The following is a 24,353-nucleotide window of genomic DNA, read 5'->3' on the forward strand; positions in this document are numbered from 1 at the left end:
GTGAAGCCAACTGAATATTTACCTAATTGAAAACTAAATGTTTTTCTAACCCTAACTAATGTGTGTTTGTTGTCTAACCCAAACCACATACAGAACTCAGATACAATTCCAGGGGCCGCTTTCACAAAGAGATTTTAGACTGTCTGTAGTTGCTGTAGCTCAGTTTAACTTTGTTTAGGTCTGATACAGGGTCCACACTTTAGTAAATAAAGAGACATACAGTATTTTGGGTCATTTATCAGTGACAACTGCTGACCAGTGGAACTAAGAGAAATCAACAAATTACGAGTCAAATGTAAACACTTCCTTAACTTGGAATAAAATATATGTTATCTCTGGAAGACTGAATTTAAATGTTTGTTAAGTCCACTGTGTACTAGCTAACTGATAACAGACAGAATAAATAGGTCTCTAATAAAAAATGGTAGATCGAGCTAATTAAAAAAATGGTATTGGTCCCTTTTATCAGTTTTAGTTAGTTTCCACCCTTAGTTTTATTCTCTAGAAGTCATGCAAAAATAATTAAGATAAGCTTCCTTAGGAAATGAGATAATTGATAAAAGGAAAAAGATGTATTGCTTTTATTTTCATAGCTGGCTTCATGTGGGAAAAGAATATGAACATAATATTGCCTTTAATCATTAAGATAAATCAAACAGACAAGAAGTGTAGCTTGGGTGAGCATAAAACTGTGTTCTGTATCTATATCGGGAGACAAATGTTATCGAAGTACAGACATTTAATCCTAATAAAGGGATGTTACAGAGAGCTCATGGGCACGTGAGAAGATAAACTGTATACTAGTGAATAAAAACTGACCACGAGGAGCAGATTTATCAGAGGCCGAGCTGACAGTCATGTGTACTGACAGAGGAGCGTACTGTGACATCACCACATCACAACCACAGTCAATACCCTCAGGAGAGGGCAGATTAGGTGAATAAGGGGATAGTGGAATTGAAAAGCAGAAAGGATGGGGAGGAAAAAAAAAGTTTAATAGATGAAATTAAATAAAGCGTGGAGATTGAGAGAGAAGGCAGAGGTGGAGAGGGAATAAAGAAGAGATGAGAAAATGTCTTATTGAAAAACAAAATGCGGGCTGCAGAGGAAATTGATGAGGGGACGGGGAGAGGAATGAGAGACAGAGGGCGAGTGGATGGACGGGTGAGAACATGAGGGATGAGGGTTTCCAGCATGGATAGGAAGTGTCTCCATAAACATTACTGTATCTGGGTCTTGCTGATCATACACTCGCCCTAGGAGACCATGAAACACAATATAGGTCCTGCGTCCTATGATGGATGAGGCCTCGGCTCCAATGTCAGCCCACTCAGCGCTCCCCACCAACAGGGACAAATCACCCGGCCTCCGCCCCCCTCAACAAGCAGGCTAATACAACTAATGGAGTCATCTACAGTGTTCGACAGTCTTGATGCTCTTTGAATAGACACCTGCTACCTTATTATTGAGATTTATCCACAGGGGAGTTGCTGTTTTGTAAATAAAGCTTGTGCATAAAGAACCTTTAGTGATGTCATAGTATTTTCAACATTGGAGATAATAGTCAATACTTCTTGAACAACACGTTACTTTATACTGACTGTCACCTTCGCTGTGACGCCCCCGCCCCCCCCACCCTCCTCTCACGGGCTCTCTCGTATCAGCTCTCTGCTCGAAGCCAGTAGCAGCAACCAGGGAAATGGTGAATGAGGTCCAGACTTGGATCTGACAGGTTTTTTTAAAAAGATGCCTCGTTTGTGCTGACCTACATCGCTTTTTCTTTCCAATCTTCTTTCCTACTGGGCCCCTGCCGGCTGTGGAGGCTGCCATGGGGACCAGTGGCCGGCCTGGAGAGTCAATAGGATGCTTGACTCACTGTGATTGCTGGCTCAGACACACAAAAGAAAGAGTCAGATATGCCAGTTGATAAAGGGTGGCAACCACTTCCTGCTTGATTAATACAGTACAGTCTGGCATTGTGCAACTCAGCGAGCGCAGTATGGCGTTCAGCTGCCGAGATCAGAACTCTGATTCCCACCGAGGCCACCAAGCAACAATGGACACATCCTAAGTGAAATGTAACAAACTGTAGATCCTAGATTTTGTATCCTTAGCTCCAAATGATGTACTAAAACTGTCTACTAAACTACTCTACTGTCTACTAAAATATTAGTAGACAATATAGATATTCAAATGTCATCAATATTCATTAAAAACAATACCTAGACAACAGTCTAAACGTCCCAGCACAAGGGATACATTCCCCCCAAATTATGTATAACAGAAGAGTATACATTAAGTAAACCACGGCATCAAACATGTGATACAGTGAACATCCCTGACAAAGAATGTTTTTCGTAAAAAGGAAGTGGGCCAGACGTGTCGGGAGCTTACTTTTTATATTTGAACTTGTCATGTATTCTCTGTATACACATCTTTCTGTAAAGCTTAGTTTTCATTCTGACTGACTGTTCAGACTTTGAAAACATATTCCTCTCTTACTTGTTGTGACATCAGCCCAAAGAGCCTGCATGATTTCAAGCTAAAATGGTGCATTTTCTTAATTTGAAAGGTTTTGAATGATCAACCACGCTGAAAGACCTTTCTGTATTACCCCACACCCCTTTCAGCAGTGTTCAAAATGTGACAAATATCTCTGTATCAGAGCATTAGAAAGAAGTGATTATCAACGGTGAAAGAATTCCATTATCATTCCTAGTGGTCCACAATCTGATATTCAAGCGTCCCATTTGCAGTCATTGTGGGCACAATGTTTTCTTGTTTTATAATGAATGGAAACATACTTATGCTCTATTTTAGAAATAGTTGCACATTTTACAAACTCTCTGTTTAGAATGGTGATTTGTCCGGGGCTAGTACTCTCTTATGGGTTTACTTGTTTTTATTTCCCGGTTGCGTCTCTGTGTGTGGTGATTCTCGGAACTCATTAAGATGCAGCTCTGCCACGCAACAGCAGTTTACCGAGATGATAATAACACAAACAGCTTCAGAGCTTCCATCATAGTTATCTGCAGGTGGGTGATTATGTCCAGTCCACCGCAGGGCTTTGGCCGGCCTACCACAGTGACCTAAACCGACTTGCATAATAAGAAGCTCCACGTGAGAGATAAGAGGACCTTCACTTATCGTAGAGAAAAAACCACTGGCTTTGAAGATAACGGATCAGCAAGAAACAAAATGTATCCTTTGACAATCATAATATAATCAACTTTAATCACAGCTGCTTTGGTGTCTTATGGGGTTTTATCTCCGAGATGTAATAAGTACAAGGAAGCTTTTGTAGGCAACAGCTTCGGATACTTCTTCATCCTAAATCCGAGATTAACATTAAACTTTTCACACAGGTAATAATGAACTTGGTACATTTGTTCAGGGTTGACTTTAGCATCACATCACTCTTACCTCTCGAAAACAAGTTATTCTGAAAGTTCTTCATGTGAGGTTATAAATAATGTAGGATATAAAAATAGAGCATATCTCAGCTTTTGATGATTTACTCATCGTCTGAGTGCTCGCGCTACAGTATCTGCCTTTAGATCGCCATTAAACTCGCAATACCGACAGATAAGTCATACATCTCTGGTTATGTAAGCTGCTTCCTTTGAACAAGGAAAAGAAGTGGAGTGTTTTATGAAATAAATATTGTACTATAACAACAAATACATTCCTTGGTTGCTGTGATGAAGATTGGTGATGTATGAGTGGATTATTAAAACAACATTTAAAAAAAATAATAATAACGTCCAGCTGGGCAGAGACTGAGGGGTAGACCAAGGACCAGGTGGAGGGATTATATCTCTTCGCTGGCCTCGGAGCGCCTTGGGATCCCCCAGTCAGAGCTGGTTGATCTGGACAGGGAAAGGAAAGTTTGGGGCTCTCTGCTGGAACTGCTACCTCCGCGACCCAAACACGGATAAGTGGGAGAAGATGGATGGATGGATAATAACATATACAATTAAACCTTTGATGAACTGACACACATCAACTCTGCAGTTCCTCTTTTAGTTCATGCTTTAGTTTTCACAGCCCCACATAAAGTGTTTACGTTTTAGTCTCACTGTTTTTATCAACCTTGTTTCCAACAGCAGCAGCAGCAGCAGCAGCAGCAGCAGCAGGAGGTAGCTGATTCCAGCAAAAAGACTCTGATAAAGTCACTGCACACATCCACACAAGAGCAAACAGACAGAGTAAGTAACTACCTGGTGAATGTAGTGGAAGGTTTAGTACCTGAATACCTAAAAGCTTTTTATCAGTTATTGGTGGAAGAGAAAACAGTGCTATGAAAGAGATTAACTATATTACGGTGGACACAAACACGGCTCCAAATGAATGCAAATGTATTTATGTGTCTGGGGTCTGTATGAACAGGCAAGTGTTTGCTAACATGTTCACCATAACACCGTCAATGTCGTGTTTACAACTTGTTATGCTGCCCTAGATTTGCAAAAAAGCAAACAGATTATACAGCTTCAATTATACATGTCTTAATAGAAGCAATAGGCTTGGTCTGTTTGCTTACTGTCCATATTTAGACATGACGTTGTACAAAGTGCTATCATTTCTCTATTACCAGATGTTGTGTTTGTAGATATTTGTGCTGCGAGCCGTATTTGATTTCATAAATAAACCAGCAGAATCGCAAACCTCTTTGGGAGTGTCTATTTGTATCTTTGATAGTTTCCTAGAAAGCCGAGAGCAAAGGTGTCCAACTCTTTCTGTCTCTCTTTCACTGGCTGACAGCGTCTTGTCTCGTCACATATATTTTTGGTCGGATCATTCCATGAAAACGCATGGAGCTGAGCGGGTAAGTACACAGACAGAGATGAGAGAGACGGACAGAGATGATGATGGAGAGCTGTTATTAGTGGTGGAAGGACACTAGTAGACTTGGCCCACGCAACCCCTGAGGGGGGAGGCACGCTGGCTGGCTGTGATTAGAGTAAGGTGCTTGACAGACCTCCAAACAATGAGAGGGAGAGAGGATGATGGGGGGGGGGGGGCGAGAGGTAAGCTGGTCCTCATCCCCCGTCTGACCCTTTGCCATTTTAAATTCAATTTAAAAAGCATAAACAAGGTTATAATTGGGGCAATTACTTCAAAAACAAGACACATGTGCTCCGCTTCCAAGACAGACAGCTATTTTTCATCTAGAATAAATTCACAAATGACCTAGTTAGAAAAAAGCACACTTGGATACACTGCAGAGATGTTAACTTCTATCTATAAAATCTAGTGTTATGTGGGACTACACCCTGGTTTACACTCACTAGAGTCAAAACAGTGGGTTAAGCACTTTATCTCTGAAACACTGTGATAAGAGGGCAGCCGGTTTAGTCCTTTGTTCGCCAGCTGAGAGATTGTGTTTTACTCTGACAGCTGCTCTGAGATTGCTCTCAGATCACTGGTAGAGGAGAGGTTAGCATATTTTTAGAGGAGTGTTTCATGCCAGGAACCTTACTACTAAATAATGAGGGTGCCCTTCTCCTCCTGTGCCTACGACTTGCAGATCAAACAGTGAAGCACCCAGATCAGCAGACTTACAAAAGGGGTGGAGGAAGAGCACAGATGACTTAAACAAATGTGATGAAAAGATGAAGCTGAGAATAACATCAAAAAGAAAACAAACAGAAAGAACATTTCTAACTCATAGAACAACAGTGTAGAGGAGGCTTTGAAACATCTTACAGTTAAATGAATAAGATACTGTATATAAGAAAAAAAAGGATTACCATGGGGACACTCAGTATTTCTAAAACCCTTGCTACAGCCCTGATATCAAGCCATGTTGATATTAATGTTATTGCATCACAATTTAATTTGAAAATGTATGATCTTCACATGTTTTAAAAAGGGTCAGCTTCTTTCAAGGTGCCAAAAGGTAAAGATGCTACTAACCGGCTTCAAGTGATTTAAAAAATTGAATACATTTACATTTTAAACGTTGGTTACATAAAAGTTCTCTCAGTCCTGCTTCAGATTTGATCAGTTTTAGGTAACATAAAAAAAATAGTTTAACCAAAACTTCTGATATTTTAAGATGTCCATTACAAAGGATATCCAATTTGCTGTGGGAGACTGTCCCCTGGCCTTTGAATTGTATAACCAAGTCTATTTTGGTGCACGACTCAGTGCACGTGAAAACATATAAAATAGAATAGTCCTATTTATTTTCAGTGTGAAGAGCAAAGAATGGTCACCAAAGATAGTCATAGAAGACTATAAATGACATATCGTTAAATCATTATGTAACTCTCCACTATGACAAACAGCTCCCTCTGCTACTCATTTTATTTTTGTGACTAACTGATAACATTTCTTATCTTCTCTCTCTTTCTCGCAATACCTCTTTTCCGGAGTGTCTTCATCTGCGGGGGCTTCCTGTAGATCTGGGAGGTTGGCAAAGTCATCCTGCTCAGCCAGGCCGATTGCTAGAGACAGAACAACCATCTTCCCCTCACTGGACACACAGACAGACACACATCACAAGAACACACAGGTGGAGAGGCACAGCAAGCCACACACACACACACACACACACACACACACACACACACACACACACACACACACACACACACACACACACACACACACACACACACACACACAGGCAGTGTCAGCACAGATTAATTTCACATATAAAAGAGAAGATACCATTTTATCTTTATTATTCATTCACGTTACGCTGTAGACCTGTGTACTAAGCAGTGAGATGAAAAGACAATACAGACGACACTCATCGTTTAACGCATACATATATTCACGCTGTTCTATATACAAACTATTTAACTGAGTTTCTGTGTTATAGCCAATGTTGTGTTAATACGATTTAAAGTTATGGCTTTTAGAAAATTAACAATAACATTAACCTTGAAATGCAATTTACAGTATAGTATACTTTTTGTTTTACGTCTTCAAATGATATGTGGCACCAAAATGACATCTGATTTGCATATTTTAACACTAATGCTTGCATTAAACATCTAAGTAATCAAAACGCATAATTGTTTTATTCTATAAATCACATAATTGGATAACATTATCCACCATTTCCAAGATCAGTATCTGTTTTAAACACATTTTATTCACTTTTTTTCTCTTTTCTTGTACTAGCCAATTAAGCTACATTAGAAGTAAGGAAATACATCGATTTTCTGTTGATGAAAGGAGATCAGAGACTGTTGGTTTTTTCCTTTACCAATCCCTTAACCAACTCTGTGAAGTGAGCATGTGTTTCCAAAAGCCATCCAGCCTTTGAATTGTATTTTTCTCACATTTGAGATCATTCTTGTATCCACCATTACCTAATGTTCTGTATTCTTGTAGCTTTACTATGAAAAGTTTGCTGGGTAGATGTTGTATTTAGTTCTTTAACACTGATATAAAATATGATTATGTATGGGTAATAGTGAGGTAAACCATGCATTTCTAATAGTAATTGTTTCATAGCATAATGTGTCTAATTAAAATACAGAGGGTGATACCAGGAGAATTTATCATGAGCCAACATGTGCTTTATAACCCGTTAGAAATATCCATGAGAAGCCTTTTCCTATAATTCATCATTACAATACATGAGGTTATATAATGCATCATTGACCAGTGTGCACGGGGATGTTTTCAATTTCTCATGAGTATTTCTTTTTATAGTTCTCTGTAGATAAAATAGTCATAGAATGTATTTGGCACAAATGAACATCATTAGCAAAAAGGATTAGAAACACTGATGCCTCCTAAGCTTTATCATCCCGTCTCATAGAAACATGAAGGTGGTAAAAAATAGAATAACAACACATGAGAAGAAGGGTTTGGATAGTTTCAGACAAAGAAAAATATTGAAAATATATACAGGAAAAAAGAGGAAAAGGAAATAAATCTATGTAAATTGAGTTGGCCTTAACAAAAACCTGCAGCAAAGAAACATCTCAAGTTGATTTTCAGCTGTTGTTCTTCCTCTAACCATGCCTCCCTCATTTAAATGACTTCTTACTGAAGTATGCTGCACCGTGAATTCAAGAGGCCACGCAAACACTGACCATAACAAATTACCATTTTCCCACAACCCACCTTGTCATTTATAGTCGTTAAGTGACAACCTGCATGCAGGCACATATTAAACACTATTGTTGCTTCAGACAACCTTCAATCCATCTACTTACAGCTGTAATTTCTTAAAGATTTGAAGCCATCATAATTTGGTTAAAATGTTTGCTTGGTCACATTATGAATGAGAGGGTCCAGCGTTAGTACTAACTCGAATATTTTACTATGACATCACAAATTAAGTGATAAGAATATGAAACAGTGACGGAAACCTTGAATGCGGTAAAGATTTTAATACTGCAAAAATGTATATATTACAGATACTATAGCTTAACCGAACAAAAATTGTAATGATGGACACATCAAGCAGTGTAATGAAATAGCAAGAGGATGAACAGATATTGTCTTATGTGTTTGCCTGGGACCAATCTTTTTTAGACCTTATTTTTCTGCTGTTCTTCTTCCTTTCATCTCTCTATGTCTCACACTTCTGATCTAATTTCCTAAGACTGTGGGCACTTTCTTTTGTGTTTTCCCTCCTTAATAAGAGGTTGTTTGTTGTACCAGTATCGACATCAGGAGAAACACATTAGCACTTGAGAGACCACTGGGGAGGTGTAAACAGTACCAACATGAGACCCGTCGATAAAGGTGAATGGATTTGTATAGATGTCCAAAAAAGACACCGAGCTCCAACCAGAGGGCTCTGAAATCATTACCACCTACACCAGCTCTATCGATCTGAAATGTAAGCGGGACGCTCAGCAGCCACACTCTGTGACAGGCATGGACACACGTGGAAAGGGAAACTGCTGGATTTGGTCGTTCATACCCCACTGATCACATAATATCCCGCAGAGTGTTTCCCCCCTCAGGGTCAACAACTGACATGATGGTCCAGTGAGATTCATGAGGACAGAGACAGTGGGCGATGCCACCTCCCTGTATGTGCCCAGCCTTATTTGAATGATGATTCACATAGGCAGGGAGGTCAGTGGCCTGGAGACACTGTTAATGGGAAGACACGCAAAAAGTACAGAAGTGTAGAGCTTTGTGTGTGGATGTGTATTGTGTGGGTGTCTATGTTCATGGGCAGGAGGGGAGGGGAGGTGTTTATGTGATGCTGCTTTATGAGGCACATCATCTGTAATCTATCATTCAAGTCAAGCAGAGAAGGAGAGCCCTCCGTGCTCGGTATCTCAAACAATCAGAAGCCTAAGCCCACTAGCAACAATCCAAATAAGTAGTGGATGAATCTGAAAACAGTGGGTAAAAACTAATGATCTTTAGTCAAAGTAAAGTCAGAATATAATTCTTTTGAATCCGGTCGGGTTAGGGTAACTATAATTTTTTGAGTTTCTGTCATTTCTTTCTAGATTTTCTGATAAAAAGCATGTTATTGTTGCATTATTAATAGAGACAGCTAGCTTAGTGAAGTTTATAAATGTGAAATGCTCTGGGTTTTGTTGCTAAAGCAAAGACACCCTGGTTCTGTTGCATAAGCTTCATAGTACAACCCCCCAGGTGCTTCTCAATCTAAACAATAAAAAAAGACAGTTTAGAGTTGTTGTGAAGTAGAATGTAGTTATGGGAGTTGTTGTCTTCTAAAACAAACCGCCCAAGTTTTTAAAACGGACATAAGCACCAAATAGAGCCGTTTCTGGTTAAAAATGGGTGCTTATCCGATTCTGCTCGGCACACCGAGTTAGTAGCAAATACATCGTACTATGGACAAGTTTTTGAAAATAAGTTTAGGTTCCTCAGACTCTGGAGTTACTAGGTTTTCGTTAAATACACAATACACTTGTTAATTATATGACACTATATTCAGGTGTTTTACCTACACTTCTGCATCTAGCAACAAACACAATCAAACACACAAATGACAAACAAAGGACTGAAAGACAACCAAAAAATCACTATGCAGCATATTCTCTGAGAGAAGACAATATGACCTACTGATGGTGGACACATATACCTGACTAGCTTTGATTGTGAATTTTTCAAATGACTCATAAATCAAGCTCCCTAACTATACCCCAAAAAAATCCTCATATCACGTTGAATCACCAAATCTGCAAAAGCCTCGAGAACTCAAAAATGCAGGGTTTTCGGTCATGCTTCACAGAGTAGAAAACTTGATAAAACTCACAAAAACGATTTGACATCCAGTCCTCTGTGGCGGATCTGCTCCATCATGTGATCCCAGCTGCCGGGGTTTGACCTCGATCGACCTGCCCCAGTTCCTCTGTACCGGGAGGCTCCAGCCGGGCTCCCCCGGACCCCGCGCGGGCCCCCGCGATGGCCCCCGCCTCCCGGGCCTGTGTGCAGCTGGCCCAGGCTCTGTGAGGTTACTGGGGGGTCGTTAGGACCCGGGGGGGGTTGGTGAGTGAGGGGCTGTTGGAGGCTTTGCTGGCGGACCAGGGGACGAGGGCGCCCCACGGCCGAGGATGGGATGTGTTCCAGCGTGGAGGCAGAGGAGAGGGAAGCATCTCCGAAACTGAGCAGACACAAGGGAGCAGCGAGGACAGAGATGGATACAACAAGGAAGACAGTTAGAGATAACATGAGGCACATAGAACAGGGCAGGTCGTTTTGTAAAAGGATTGAAGAGAGATGAAAGTATAAAGACAAAAGGGGTAACACGTAACCATGTTGAATTTAAAAGTTAAACACAGGAGACAAAAATGGCAAAAAAGATATATAGATGCAGTGAATTTCAATGGGAGAGGGGATCAAGAGAGAAAAAATACAGAAGATCAGTGAAAGAGGGAGAGAAAGAAGAACAGAGTTGTCAAAAAGATTTAGATTACTCTTTAACATCTGGATAAAAACAACTGTGTAGTTTCAAGCTTAGGCTGCATGACAGTGTACTGTTTGAGTATGTGGCATGCAAAGCGTGAACATTAAATTATTCTTCTCCAAACTGGTGTCAAAACAAACCTCTGCAGTTGGAGTGGAATTAAATTGGAGCTAGTATCATTATCCCTTCAATTGAGTCTCTGTTCTCCATCTGCAGCGCTAAATTGTTTCTGTACATTACCTCTTCCCCCTAATTAGCCTTGACCTACTTCTACCTTCGCACATATTGCTCCCACCAGTCCTCCTCTGAGGTCCTGTCTGCTCCTGCTCCCTCCCTCCTTTACCTTTGAGCTTCTGAGCTCTCCATCTCCTCTGACCATTCATCTTCCCTCCACCCTCAGCCCTCTCATCAATCCATCTCCACACGACCTTCAATCACCGTTCTTTAAGTCTGCTCTATAATTACCAGTCTGCTACTCTTACAATCATGTAATAATGCTTCACTGCTTATCCTCCCTTCAATCACTGCCCTGCCTGATAACTGTAAGCTTTTTCTAAACAGCTCTATCTGCAGCTAATGCTGCGAGGGAGGATTTACTGCCTGGACTTGAGTTGTGTTAGCGCTCGCTCTTCAGTATTAACTGGGCTCAAACTCTGCTGGAGAGCCAGGAGACAAGCCTTCTGAGGAGCAGAGCAATGCTGGATCAAGTAAATACAGAGCTCATATACATGCATCCATGCATCTATCACACACACACCGCACACTATTAGGTTTTTCCTCAGGATAGGCTTTGATGAGAATGTTTATTTACTCGTGCATAATATTTAAACTGAATAAATGAGAATGAATGTAAAATAAGTATTTATATGTTTTCTGTTGAGACTTGTTATAAAGTTTAGAGGCGAGAAGAGTTTGGGCATTTAGTGTTTCAGAGGTACCAGTCTGGTTTATTTTCTGCATAGATAACTTTAGACATCTGTTGCACTTCCGAGACTTGGATAAAACCCCCAGTTGAATAATTGGTCAAAAAGATGAGCAACTGCATACAAAGACAATCAGCTTGTTTGATAAAACAGACAAGGGTTATGCCTATGCATTAAACTCAACACCATGACATTTATGAAAAATACAATCAAGTTCTGTTTTCTTCAATCACTTTTTTAAAGTTTAGGGTTAATTGTCAATTTTGCCAACGTTTTTGGTTCCCAAAAGCAACAATCAAAGTTTCAGCTCTGATTCACACTTCTGTTTTTCTCTATAGCAACTGCATTTGAGGCTTATTGTTATCGCTGCCATAAAGTGAAAACGCTATATATAACACATGAACTGAACATCTTAAGGTGTCTATTTTTAAGCTAACCTTGCAACAATGCTTTTTTTTTTACAGTGGCCATGTAGGTTTCAATTTTTTACAAGATCACTTTTCCCTCCACATGATGAAGTGTTGCACCTGAGAAATCAAGAGACTCGTCATGTGCCATGAGAAATTATGGATAAAGGTGAAATGAAATGTTACACGTAGAAAGCTTTACGTAGCACATTATCTCTGGGTTCAACAAACATGTTATAACTGACATTATGATAAATCAATACATCTGGCTAGATTCATGGTGGCATTAGGCCAGACAGCTGGGAGCCAGGCCATGTGTTAATACATTTTGCCAGTCTGTTCAGTGACGTCAATTTGGCAAAGACAAAGAATTTGAAGACTTCTTTCTTAACAATGATTTCCTTGACTATTATTTTTCCTGAGCTTTCAGGTGTTCATTGTTATTGTCTTCTGCGCCTGTAAAGCACCCGCAGCAGTCATTCGTATTCCCTGAGCATGAGCCCTCTTTATCTGCTGTATTCTATTACTGACTTAGAGGGTTATTTTCACAATTCTTCTTGCTTGAAAGTCAATTAAGATGAGTGTAAACCTTGAATGATTTTGTAATTATGTAAAAATTGAGGAGGGTGAAGAACAAGGAGACAGAGTCAGAGCGAGAAAGAAAGAAAGAAAGAAAGGGAAAAAAGACAACAGTGAAGAGTGAACTAAGGAGTGGGAGACAGAGACGGGGAGGTGGAGAGGTAAATGCCCAAAAATAGAAACCAATTCCAGAGGAGAAATGGAAATACAGGTAGATCTGAAAGGAGGGGTGACAGGAGTGTAGAATTCTACAATTCAAATTCAAGTCCAACAAATATTTTGCAAGTCTAATTGTCATGTTGCCACGTACTGTATACTATGAGATCTATTTGAAACTTTGTGGAAACATTCAAACATGAAAAATGATTCATTAATTATGCATTTAAGCAAATTATAATGTCTATTAATATAACAATCTGAAGGCAGAGTTTTGCTTTCTTGTTTCTAATACATCTGCTCCATCATATCAATGACGCACATTAGTATTGTAGGGCTTAAGAGGCTGTTTCATTATCAGGGCTACCTGTCTTATATAAAAATATTGTATATTCGTCTCTTGAATGTGCAAAAAATATGCAGTATACTTGAGGTGAGGATGCACTTTGTTTGAGAGTGTCCTACAATCAGCTGTTGGATGGTTGGCAGCTGACATAAACATTGTGTTTCTGAGTGACGAAGCTCTCTGTACTCAAGAGACTTGAACCTTCAGTTACTCATCATCACAGGAACACTCTGCAAAGCAGCTGGCTTCTCTTTCTGGCCCGTCCTTACATCATCTTCATCCGTATGGTGTCCGAAACAGCTTCTGTTGATGTCCATCTTTGAGTAGACATGCAACTATGCTGTTCACCATGTTTCAAAAGAATCTCACTCTTCCTTGATATCCACACCATGCTGTTGCTGTGTAGCCCCTCATGCGTGCCCCCTGTCACCATGCGCCACTCACTTGCTAAACCGTAGGCCTCCGGCATGCATGTGGCTCTGGATGGTCTGCCAGCGCCCGGCCTTGCTTCCCCCCGTCAACATGCTCCGAACGCTGTCACTGCGACTGGGCCCCGCCCCAGAGCAAGCACCAACCCCGCTGTCACTGGCCCCCGGCGAGGGTCCAGCACCGCCATGCCCACCCTTATCCCCGGCCCCACTGGGAGGAAAAGTGGGCCGGATCAGAGACAAAGAAACACGGACAGACAGACAGAAGGAAAAGACCAGGATACAAAGCAGAGAGACAGACGGACAGACGGGAGACAGACGCACAGACGAACAGAGCCGAGAGCAAAAGAACCATCAGTAACATTATTCAAACTGGTGAGTGAGACACTTTGGGAGCCACAAGTGTCCAGTAAACAAAAGCAATAGCACCAGCTGCTGCCGGTCAGCAAGACCTTCATTAAAACAGCCGTGAAGAGGTCTGGGCTGAGATTTACTGTGCAGTGAGTAAATTGGAGAACAGTTCACAGTTTCTGTGGATACTTGACTGAGAGAAAAACACTTCTTCCATACTACATCAGCTCTGTTCAACACTGCAAACATGTGATGGCCAATGGTTTACTTGCTTTTATATAAGGAGACAATTTGCAATGCTCAATGCACTCGTATAGTGCAAAATATGAACACATATTTAGAATAAATTGCTAAATAACAAATTTCACAAATAAATCTGTTATTTAAAATATATGGGAGATGCTAAACAGGCCCCAGAGTTACAAGGATTTGGAGAGGGAGCAGGTCGGCATTATTTCAACACACATAGGGGACAGCAATGACCAACCTCTCTGCTCCTGCGCACATACTGTAGCTGAGCAACAACACAGCTGCACCTTCAGATTTTGACATGCTGTTAAGACAACACTTTAACTCTTATTTCACAGCGAGGGTTTATGTAAAACCTATTGATAGTAAAATCGTGCCACCCAACCCACCCAAGGCTATCCTCGACGTAAAGACTTCACAGAGACGAGAACAGGCAGAACATCGACTTCAGTACAAGGACATGTTACACAGCTTAATACCAAGACAATGTCTTCAACAACATTTAGACAAGTGTGGGCGGACGGTAAAATGAATGATTTCTCACTGAACAGTTAGATATTTTCCATTTACCCTTGCTGCTGTTAGCCATACTCACACACGATATATCAGTGTTCTGAAGACTCTCCCATGATTTATTTCTCAGCTGCACGTCTATTACCTTTGGGGCAAAAATGCTACTGCACACAAACTACACTATACATGTCATTTTGTTTTCTGCTTTGTTTTCTGTTTATAAACCTCTGTATAAGTTTGGCTTGTTGCTTTTTTTGTGAGTTAGTAAGAAGAATTACAGGTAAAACGACTGACCTGATTTCCATTAAACTAGTAGCCCAGGCCGCAGCAGAATCCATTACTTTTTGGAATAAATCCAAATCACAGGGCCAATATTTTTATGGAAATGGCCTTGGCGGAGTTCGGTGCTCTTCAAATGCCCTTCTAGATTTGTGTTGCCGTTTTTCTAATGCATTTCTTCACGTGTATGTAATTACTTTGAATTAGCTGAGTTTTTAAAAGGTGACAAACAAAGCTACATAAAAGTATAATTATCTCCACAGTCAGAAAGATAATTAAATAGTTGACTCATTGATCTGCTATCAGAATGCTATCTCAGAAATTGAATTATAATTAGCCCATTAAACGCCACATAAATATAAATAATCTGAATAACGTAATGCTCACTGATTGTTCAATAATTTCAACATCTCTGCACAGAGTAATTGATCACCTTGTGGTTTTGAAAGAGTCAAGAGAGTTGTAATTAGAGAGGATGAGAATGAACAGGTTGACTGAATTCCTCAGTGATGTGTGATATGCATCTAGATGATGAAATAGAGGTTCATATGAAACAGACACTTAATCGCTGTACTGTACACAAAAGGATGGTGTCACTATTTTTAGAATAGAGCTCAATAGAGCCGACCCAGGAGGGCTATCAGGCAGCCTTGAAGCACTTACAGTACTATGAGTGATGATGAGAGTAGTGCCAACAAATGAGTAGAAAACACAGAGCAAGTGGAGAGAGAAGTGAGGGGAGAAAAACAAACACACAACTTTACACAAAAACAACAGTGAAAAGAACAGAAACTACCCCATTAAAGAAACAGTGGAACATTTTTGGGAAATATGCTCTTATGTTTTTTGGCAGTCAGATCAAAGACCACTCTGTCTGCTCGGGGAAAAAAAGATAAAATATGAATCGTGTATAAAAATAAAGCACATCTACCTTATATTTAAACAAACCAGACCTGGTGTTGCTTATCTTATCCAACTCACTGCCAGAGGACAAATAGGCATATTTCCAAAAATGTCAAACCATTCCTGATAACTAACCCATTAAAAAAACAAGACATTTAAAAAATCCACATCACCCAACCGTTTGTTGAAACTCTAGTGGCTTAGGCAAGTATACATTTGAGTCAAACAGATTTGAATAATTGGGGTAAAGAGGCTGGGGGGTATAATAAGGGGGAAAGTTTTATGTGAGACGTGCTCTCTGAGGGTTGTCCGTCTCCATGGTAACACTCCATGGGCTGCAGGTGAGAGTAAAGAGGGTCTGATGAGGCGGGCAGGGCTGCAGGGAACGGGGCTGTCAAACCTTTGTGCATTAATAATATTTCCCAGATTGGATGTTGTGTGTTAAAATGTAACTGTAACAAATGGGTCTCCAACATTCATTTGATTCTCTCTGTAATCCTCTAAATACAATCCTGAATTAAAGCCTGTTTTCAGATAGGATATATCCATTAATTTGATACAGCTGTCAGCAGACAGATCCTTTATAAAAGGGTTGTCATTTCTGTCAATGTTAGGGCAGCCCTAGGAATCACAGCAATATTGAGGGATGGCGCCGCATGGCCAGCAGTGCATACTAAACACCCCAACGCTGCCGACACGCCTGAAAGCAACACATGAGGATTACCAGGGATGAGAGGGGACTTCGGTTAAGAGACATGTGGCCAGACAGTGTTACAAAAAGAGGAATCTGCCCCCCTTAAGGGTATTTAATGTGGCCTTTTCACTGCTCAAAGTGATATATTGATCAACCTTCGCCTTTGATTTGTCAAAAACGTATGCACACAAGTATCTGAATCAAAAAAATGTTGTGTGTGCAAAACACATATTCTTCTGTGCCAATATTGCCTGATTGTTTTATGTGAAGTGGTTATATAGCTTTGTGGGAGTTTTCCACAAGTGCACACAAGCCCCTGTTCATTACAGCCCTGCCCAGATTGAGGGGTCCCTTACCAGCCATGACTGAGACTCACTTGGGCGTGAGGCGAGGGTCTCCGTAGGGGGCATAGGGAGACATGTTTAAGAGGAACTCCTTGGGCGGGTAGGAGCTCCACCTCTGTTGCACGTTGCTGCTGTCATTGTTATTCCAAAAGTCTCTGTCCATGTCATTGTGGCTGGAAAAAGAGAGGAAGCAATCAAATAAAGTTATAAAGAAAACACGACAGATGAAAAGAGTGCCGAGAAAAAGAAATCATAGAAAGAGCAAAAAGTTATAACACTGTCTCATAAATCTAAAGGTCATGGAGGTAATCTTAATAGATAGGAAAATGTGATAATGTCAATGTCTATAAAGTTACATTCTAAAACAGGGCACAGTTCTCTAAACATAGATACGGATGAATATAAGGTGAGTCTAATTATATATAGCTTGAACAGTTCCACGGGATAGATGGAAGGTTTAAGATCAGTCTGTTGTCATTTGCTCGGCCAAACTCTTACAGCATGGAAAATAATACCACTTTAATTTAGGAAGAAGAATTGACCTACAGGTTAATCACTCTGTCATAGACGAGGAAACAAATGAACCAGAGGACACAGACAAGTCATTATGGAGAAAAAACAACAGGTAAGTGAAAAAAACATGAATTGCTTATGAGCTGAGGTCAAACGAAAGTAAAAAAGTAACAAATGACTGACACATTGTAACGTTTGTCCTTAAATGAACGCACTTCAGCACATCGAATTTAAATAATGATAATAACAGTTCACTTAACCACTGATCTCAAAAAGACAGCGTTGTGAATTAATTTCTTAAATTTGCTGTTTTTAGGTTAAGTTTTAGGTTCTTTGTGTTTTTTCAGTTAAGCTTGTATATTTCCAACTGAATAAAAGAAATGCAGTGAAGAAGTTTAACTTATTTATCTATAATCCAGTGTTTGAGTTATACAAACAGAATATACGAGTAACCTTTTCAACTGTTTTCTGAACTGAAGAGAATGTATTCAACTCCTTTGATAAATGAGACATTTTTAACAATGCCTTGAGGGCATCATTTCACGGCGGACATTTCAGACCGTGTAAGGGGGTGGATACAAGATTAGCTTTCCAATCAAAACCGGCTGTTAAAATGCGATACTATCACCACATTGTAGATGATTTCCATATGCTTCCATCCAAACCCTCTGACACCTACTTGATAGCTTTATTTTCCCCTCGACCTCTCACAGAATCTGGAGAACTGGCGGCCTCCACCCCAGGCTTATTCCTCTTCCCCTGCGGAAAAACAAGAGGCAGACGGAGACAGAGCCAGGGTTTGATCGTTTACTAAAGCATTTTTCTAAGTGAAGTGCACATTACAGAGGCTTTGGAACAGCATCAGGTCCAAGACATGTTGTAAAAATATGATAAACGAGGGAAGAGCAGCAATTGGTCTGATGCCAGGGCCTACTTCTGAGGATCAAATCATGACGAGGGACCACTTAACTTCAATCAGATGCTAAAACAAAGAGGTCTTCACACACGAACAATGAAAATGTACATGCTTTTTACATAATGCACCGTTCTAGGACGTACATCAGACACAGTAATACTCTGTGATACAAACTGTATCCAAGCAGGATTTGTACTGTATAAATGTAATGAAAATGTAAATCTCAATGACATACAAAACTAAATATGTGTTAAATTCAATGAAATGTAGAGCCCTCTCGTCAATGGTTGGAAAAAAGCTGACATTAAATCGGGTATTACCACTGTTAAGGCTGGAGTTATATTCATATTTATGCGTTAGGGGGTTAAAGCATAGCTACAGTTCCTAGAGATGCTGTAGCTACATCCCTGCAGCTCCTAAAAAATGTAACTACATGTCAGTACTAAAGCAGCTACGGTGATGCACCTTTAAGGCCAAAAGAACAGTGTTTGGTGAGCTTGGGCTGCTTGTGTTTTCTCCTATAAGTCTCCTATGCCGCAGGAGATTGTGTAGACCTCATTAAAGAAGTAGAAGAGGTAGTCTTCTTCTTTTCAGTATAACACATACAGCAAATCAATCTCTCAACTGCAAATCTTCTGCTTACAACAATTGTTGCTCTCCATCACAGTGAAAAACACGATTTCAACATAATTACTGCGGGGTGTAGAATTGCAGGAATGACCCAGCCTTCATGTACGATCCATCCATCTATAGAGTAGTACTGCGCTGTTGTTATCAACGGGTCAAATCTTACACTGAACTACATATCACAATGCCGTGGCCACGATAGTAAAACTAAAACACACCGAACAAGATATAGATAACTTTACAGATAGTATTCTCCCCAAAGCAGACAATACCAAACTCTGAACCTGAGGAACAGGGTCATTTGGAAGAGGAAATAGGAAGCATGCAAATTGTATACATTGCTTTTGCAGTCTGGTATACAGCCTATTTGACTCACTCTGTGCAGTGTTACCACATAACGGATAGTGCTTTCAGCAGAGCAATATACACTAGTTACAGTTATTGAGCTTTACGTTTTATTGAACTCTACATGTATTCTACTCTTGAGGGTGATAACACCGAGCTCTCTTCAGCTGAGTCACAGAGACCCTCTACTCTTACATAATATGTTCCATTGTAACCTCAGCCAGGCAACAAGGACATAAAGAGCACATATGCCGTTAAAGCTACTAAATAGAGTGGTGCAGGGATGATGTATTTTTGTAGGCCGACGCGGAAGTAAGCTGCGCATGGGTTCCCTCGACAAAAAAGCAATGTGATTCCTCCATATGATTTTGGAATATTGTAAAAAATAAGATCTGTGGAAAACGAACCTGTTTGATAAATGCAAGTCTTGTTCAGCCGGATAATATCCACATTTATAAAACGGACAAGTCAAATCAAGCAATCTGATTGGTTCTTAGCCGTGATATACTGAGCGTATACCACGGGTAGAATTGTAAGTTACTTTTCACAACAAGTCAGTATCCCTCCGCGTCTACTAAAAACAGTATACCGTTGGGCTGAAAAGCAAACTGCCTGCAGTTTGCTTTTCAAACTGGAACAAGAAAGCAGCGGAGAAGTAACGGGGCAGAAGCTGGGCAGAAGCCCTCCTTTTTGACGCAGCGGTCCAGACATAGACATCAAACGGCAAAACATATTCAGTGTGCAGTTCCTTTGGCATTAGGGCAGGGATATCTAGATACTTTTGAAGGTTTAACACAATGAATTGTGCTACTTTTAAAGCAAGCAACGATGTTTTCAAATCTGTAATCAAAGAGGTCCGCAAAAACGCTATCGACCAATCAGATTGCTTGATTTGACTTGTCAGTTTTATAAATATATGCGTTTTTGCGGACCTCTTTGATTACAGATTTGAAAACATCGTTGCTTGCNTCTCATTCATAACACTCCGTTCGATGTCTCACTATGGGATGCGCCTCATCGCGGAGCAAACAGAAGCATCAATCTCATTACGCCAATCCTGATTGGCTGGTGATCTTGACGTCAGCGTCAGGGAATCCACCCACCCTGTAAGTAGCTTGCGCCACGTTGCAGCGTCATTCAAACACCTCTTCTCGCTTCAGAGCACATCTCGACATATCAGTAGCCGGGCTAGCTTAACAGTCCACAGACTGAACCCAAAGCTAACTTTCGGTCGACGGGCGTTCACCGGCTACTTTTCTGCTTTGCAAGAAGACTGTTAATACTAACACACCAGTTAGTATTGCAATCTACCTCGCCGTTTCTTTCTTCGGAAATAAAGGTACGGTTTTGATTTTTCAAGCTAGTAACACACCTGTTGCTAGCTTGCCTTTCCTCACTACCGACACCACGGTAGCGAGGACGTTTTTTCTTTTTCTCTCTCACACCAGAGGAGGGGAAGATAAAAAGGTATTAACACACCAGTTAATATTCTTTGAGAATAAAATTATACACCGTCGCTTTTTCTCCGGATTAACGACAGGGGGGAAATAATTTTTTCTCGGCAACGTACCTGTTACGAGCGGGTCCTCTCCACGCCGTCACCACGGCGAACGAGATGGACGCTTCTCTCCCTCACACCAGAGGAGTCAGGGACTCGGAGGCTCGGCTCTGCGGCTACCTGTTAAGTTCTGGTTGGGTTTGTTGATTTTCGAGATAAGCTTGTCTGGCAATACGGGAGCTTCAATATCCCATAGTGAGACATCGAACGGAGTGTTATGAATGAGAACTATAGGTTACTTACGTAAACCCAGTTCTCAGAGTAACATGAAGTGAGATGTCTCACCAGACGGCCCTCCTTGCTAAGGTGAAGCGAGAAGAGGTGCTTATTTTGAACGACGCTGCGATGTGGCGCATGCTACTTATAGGGTGGGTGGATTCCCTGACGCTGACGTCAAGATCACCAGCCAATCAGGATTGGCGTAATGAGATTGATGCTTCTGTTTGCTCCGCGATGAGGCGCATCCCATAGTGAGACATCTCAATACATGTTACTCTGAGAACTGGGGTTACGTAAGTAACCTATAGTTTTGCGTTAGCCAATCAAGTCGTTCCCCAATAATCTTTTTACACCTAACAACGCCACACAGAAGAGTGATATTTTTGTGGCACATCTGGCGACTGGGAAAAGGTAAACAATTTGATCCCAGCTGACTTCAAATAACTACTCAAAATATCAAACTGGAGTGAAGCTAGTAATAACTTCAGTACATTATGTTACACTTTAACGTAAAAGTCTATAACAATGTGTGACGGAGCAGATCACATGAGTGACTGACTCCGCCACTGACAGCCGTCATGGGATCATCAGCCGCATCTTCCCCAGCTGCAAAGTGTACACACACACACACACACACACACACACACACACACACACACACACACACACACACACACACACACACACACACACACACACACACACACACACACACACACACACACACACACACACACACACACACACACACACACACACACACACACCAAACATTTCCTGCTCTCTTCCGATGAACCATGCAATTTATTATTTATTGTGCGTTTGTTAATTTGTTAAATGATTAGGCTATGTTAAGAGGTGGTTAACCTGTTTATGTTTGGGTCGGATTTTTTATGTTGACAATGTGGTTTTGAGGTAGTTGCGTCACCTGTTGACGGTAAGCCTGTGGGAGGGGCTATGGGCTCAAAAGGGACGGGGTTTGGCCCTGGAGATATCACTCGGAAGAATGTTGCAGTAAAGGCAACAGCTGGGACATGTTTGGGAGTTTGTTGCAGAGAAGGCAACACCTGAGCATGTTTACTCTGAATGAGTGATGGACGGCCTGTTTTTGGGACTTTTATTTTGTTGTTTCAGTTGCGCTGGTTCGCTGTTTATTTTTTTGGCTGCTGTAAATAAAGGTTTTTTTAGCTTAAAACAACTGACTAAGCCATGTTTCGAACGGACAATTAGAGCCCCGTCACACAATGATTTATCAGTTGGCTTTTCATCAGTCACCCATCATTATGTTGAGAAAGAGAAATGAACATTACCAATCTCAGTTTAAAATAAACTCCTAGTGAATATACAGGTATACCTTCATTAGGAATTCAGTGTTCAATCATTTGTTGTGAATTGCTGAATAATTTTGAAGACTATGCTGTGACTGTGGGGGAGAGAGAGTGCTGCAAGTAGAGAGAAAGAAAGAGAGAAACAGTTTTTAAGGTTATTTTTCTAATGAGAAGTTCTAATCAATTGTCTTATAAATTATATAATTACCACAAGGGAAAGCAATGGCATGTTGGCAAAGAGTCTGCAAGTAGGAAGGTGGTCGACAAGAATAACTTAATTAATATGAAAATATAGAGATGGCACACAACTTCCTGTAATTAAATATAAATGTGCGTATGCATTACGTTTAGGGATTAGTAACTTAATGATCTTAGACTTCATGCGGTTACTGTAAAGTACATAACTGAGAGTGAACAAGTACGAGAGAGGGAGAAAGTTTGAGTGAATGAAGCAGTACTGAAGAGTCTCTTGTTTACACTGGGAGCCATGGGAGGTGCCCAGTGTGATACCGAACACAGCACAGTGGGTGCTGAACCTGGAGGTAATTGAATCCTCATTTATTTAACCTTTCGCGAGCTGACATTACATCATAACAGCAGTAGAGCATGTCAACTACTCTTTATTAATGTTATTATCATCATCATCATTATTTTGTTATCAAGACCATTTTCATCACAGATCTCAGAGCAGACACATTATAATTCAGAATCAATAGATCCGTATAGTGGGAACTTTAAACCAACATGCTTGAGACAAGCTGTGGATGAAATCCTAGAGGGGCCTCTGATTTTTGAATCTCAATGACAGCTGAGCAAATGTGATTTGGCTGAAAATTGTGTCAAAAACTATGAAGTGGACCTTGAGTGCTTATTGTTGTGTGTGTAATATGTATTTGTGTTTATACTGAACAGAATAACTAACTAAGTTATTATGTAAATTCCGATACAATCTTTGGAAAAAGCATCAGTATCTTCATGAACATTTGAATTCATGATCACTGAAGTAGAATCTAAAACCACCAACAAATCAAAGCCCACTGCAGCTAAACTGAAGCAACAGTGATGAGGCTGATGATTGACATCTAATGTCAGCCATCAGCTGCTTGATTGATCTAGATTACATCTTATTCAGTTCCAACACAGCTAGTGGAGGAGCAGCTTCCTGCAGCCAGATGTCCATCCTGTCCCGTGGCCACCCTGCAGGCAGTGGAAGTCACTGTGACTCCAAAGAGAGGGGTTCGTCCCAGGTGGCCGAACCACCTCAGCTGGCTCTCTTTAAAGTGGAGGAGCAGTTGCTCGACACAGAGGTCATTTTGGTTCACTGAGCTCCATGCTCTGTCATGAATTGTTAACATTTATGTGTCCATTTGCTGCTTCGCTTTGGTGTGGAGCTTTGCCATCGAACTGAATTTGCTCGTACTATATTTTATGTATACGTTCACTACAAATACAGATATGAGTAAGACACATAGAAACCCAGTTATGTAATGTTTCTAATAACATTTTAAAAGTACTTTAAAAGCTCAAGTGCTGGTGGATAATGATAATATTATGAGGCCAGTTTAATGCAACAGATATTCATTTTGTGAGAGGGAGTAGTGGATTTTGAGGTTATGAGCTCACTCCTTCGCATTGATCTTTTTCTCAAGTTACGCTACATACATATTCCTTGTGGGGCTAGCAGCTAAGACAAAACAAATGTTTGTTGTGAATGTTGTTGTAGTAAAGTGAGAGCTGAACCACAGAGCAGGGTTAAAAGATGTGACTCTAAATGAGGTTTCTCTGTAGGAATTGGAGCGTTACTCTTG

At 40.6% G+C, this 24,353-nt stretch overlaps 1 protein-coding gene across 1 annotated transcript in view; it reads right to left on the reverse strand.

Annotated features, from left to right (window-relative positions):
• The window catches only part of syt7b (synaptotagmin VIIb), a 37,843-nt gene extending 15,266 nt beyond the window's left edge, over positions 1-22,577 (reverse strand). Inside the window, exons 1-6 of the mRNA XM_010790476.1 lie at positions 22,572-22,577; positions 18,232-18,311; positions 17,072-17,212; positions 13,723-13,917; positions 10,217-10,564; positions 6,365-6,478 (exon numbers count right to left, since the gene is read on the reverse strand). Of these exons, the coding sequence (XP_010788778.1) occupies positions 6,365-6,478; positions 10,217-10,564; positions 13,723-13,917; positions 17,072-17,212; positions 18,232-18,311; positions 22,572-22,577 (884 nt within the window). The remainder of the gene's footprint in view (positions 1-6,364; positions 6,479-10,216; positions 10,565-13,722; positions 13,918-17,071; positions 17,213-18,231; positions 18,312-22,571) is intronic.
• Between the last annotated feature and the right edge of the window lie 1,776 nt (positions 22,578-24,353).

This window comes from Notothenia coriiceps, unplaced genomic scaffold (genome assembly GCF_000735185.1).
Source record: "Notothenia coriiceps isolate Sejong01 unplaced genomic scaffold, NC01 NC01_scaffold00034305, whole genome shotgun sequence".
Taxonomy (NCBI): domain Eukaryota; kingdom Metazoa; phylum Chordata; class Actinopteri; order Perciformes; family Nototheniidae; genus Notothenia; species Notothenia coriiceps.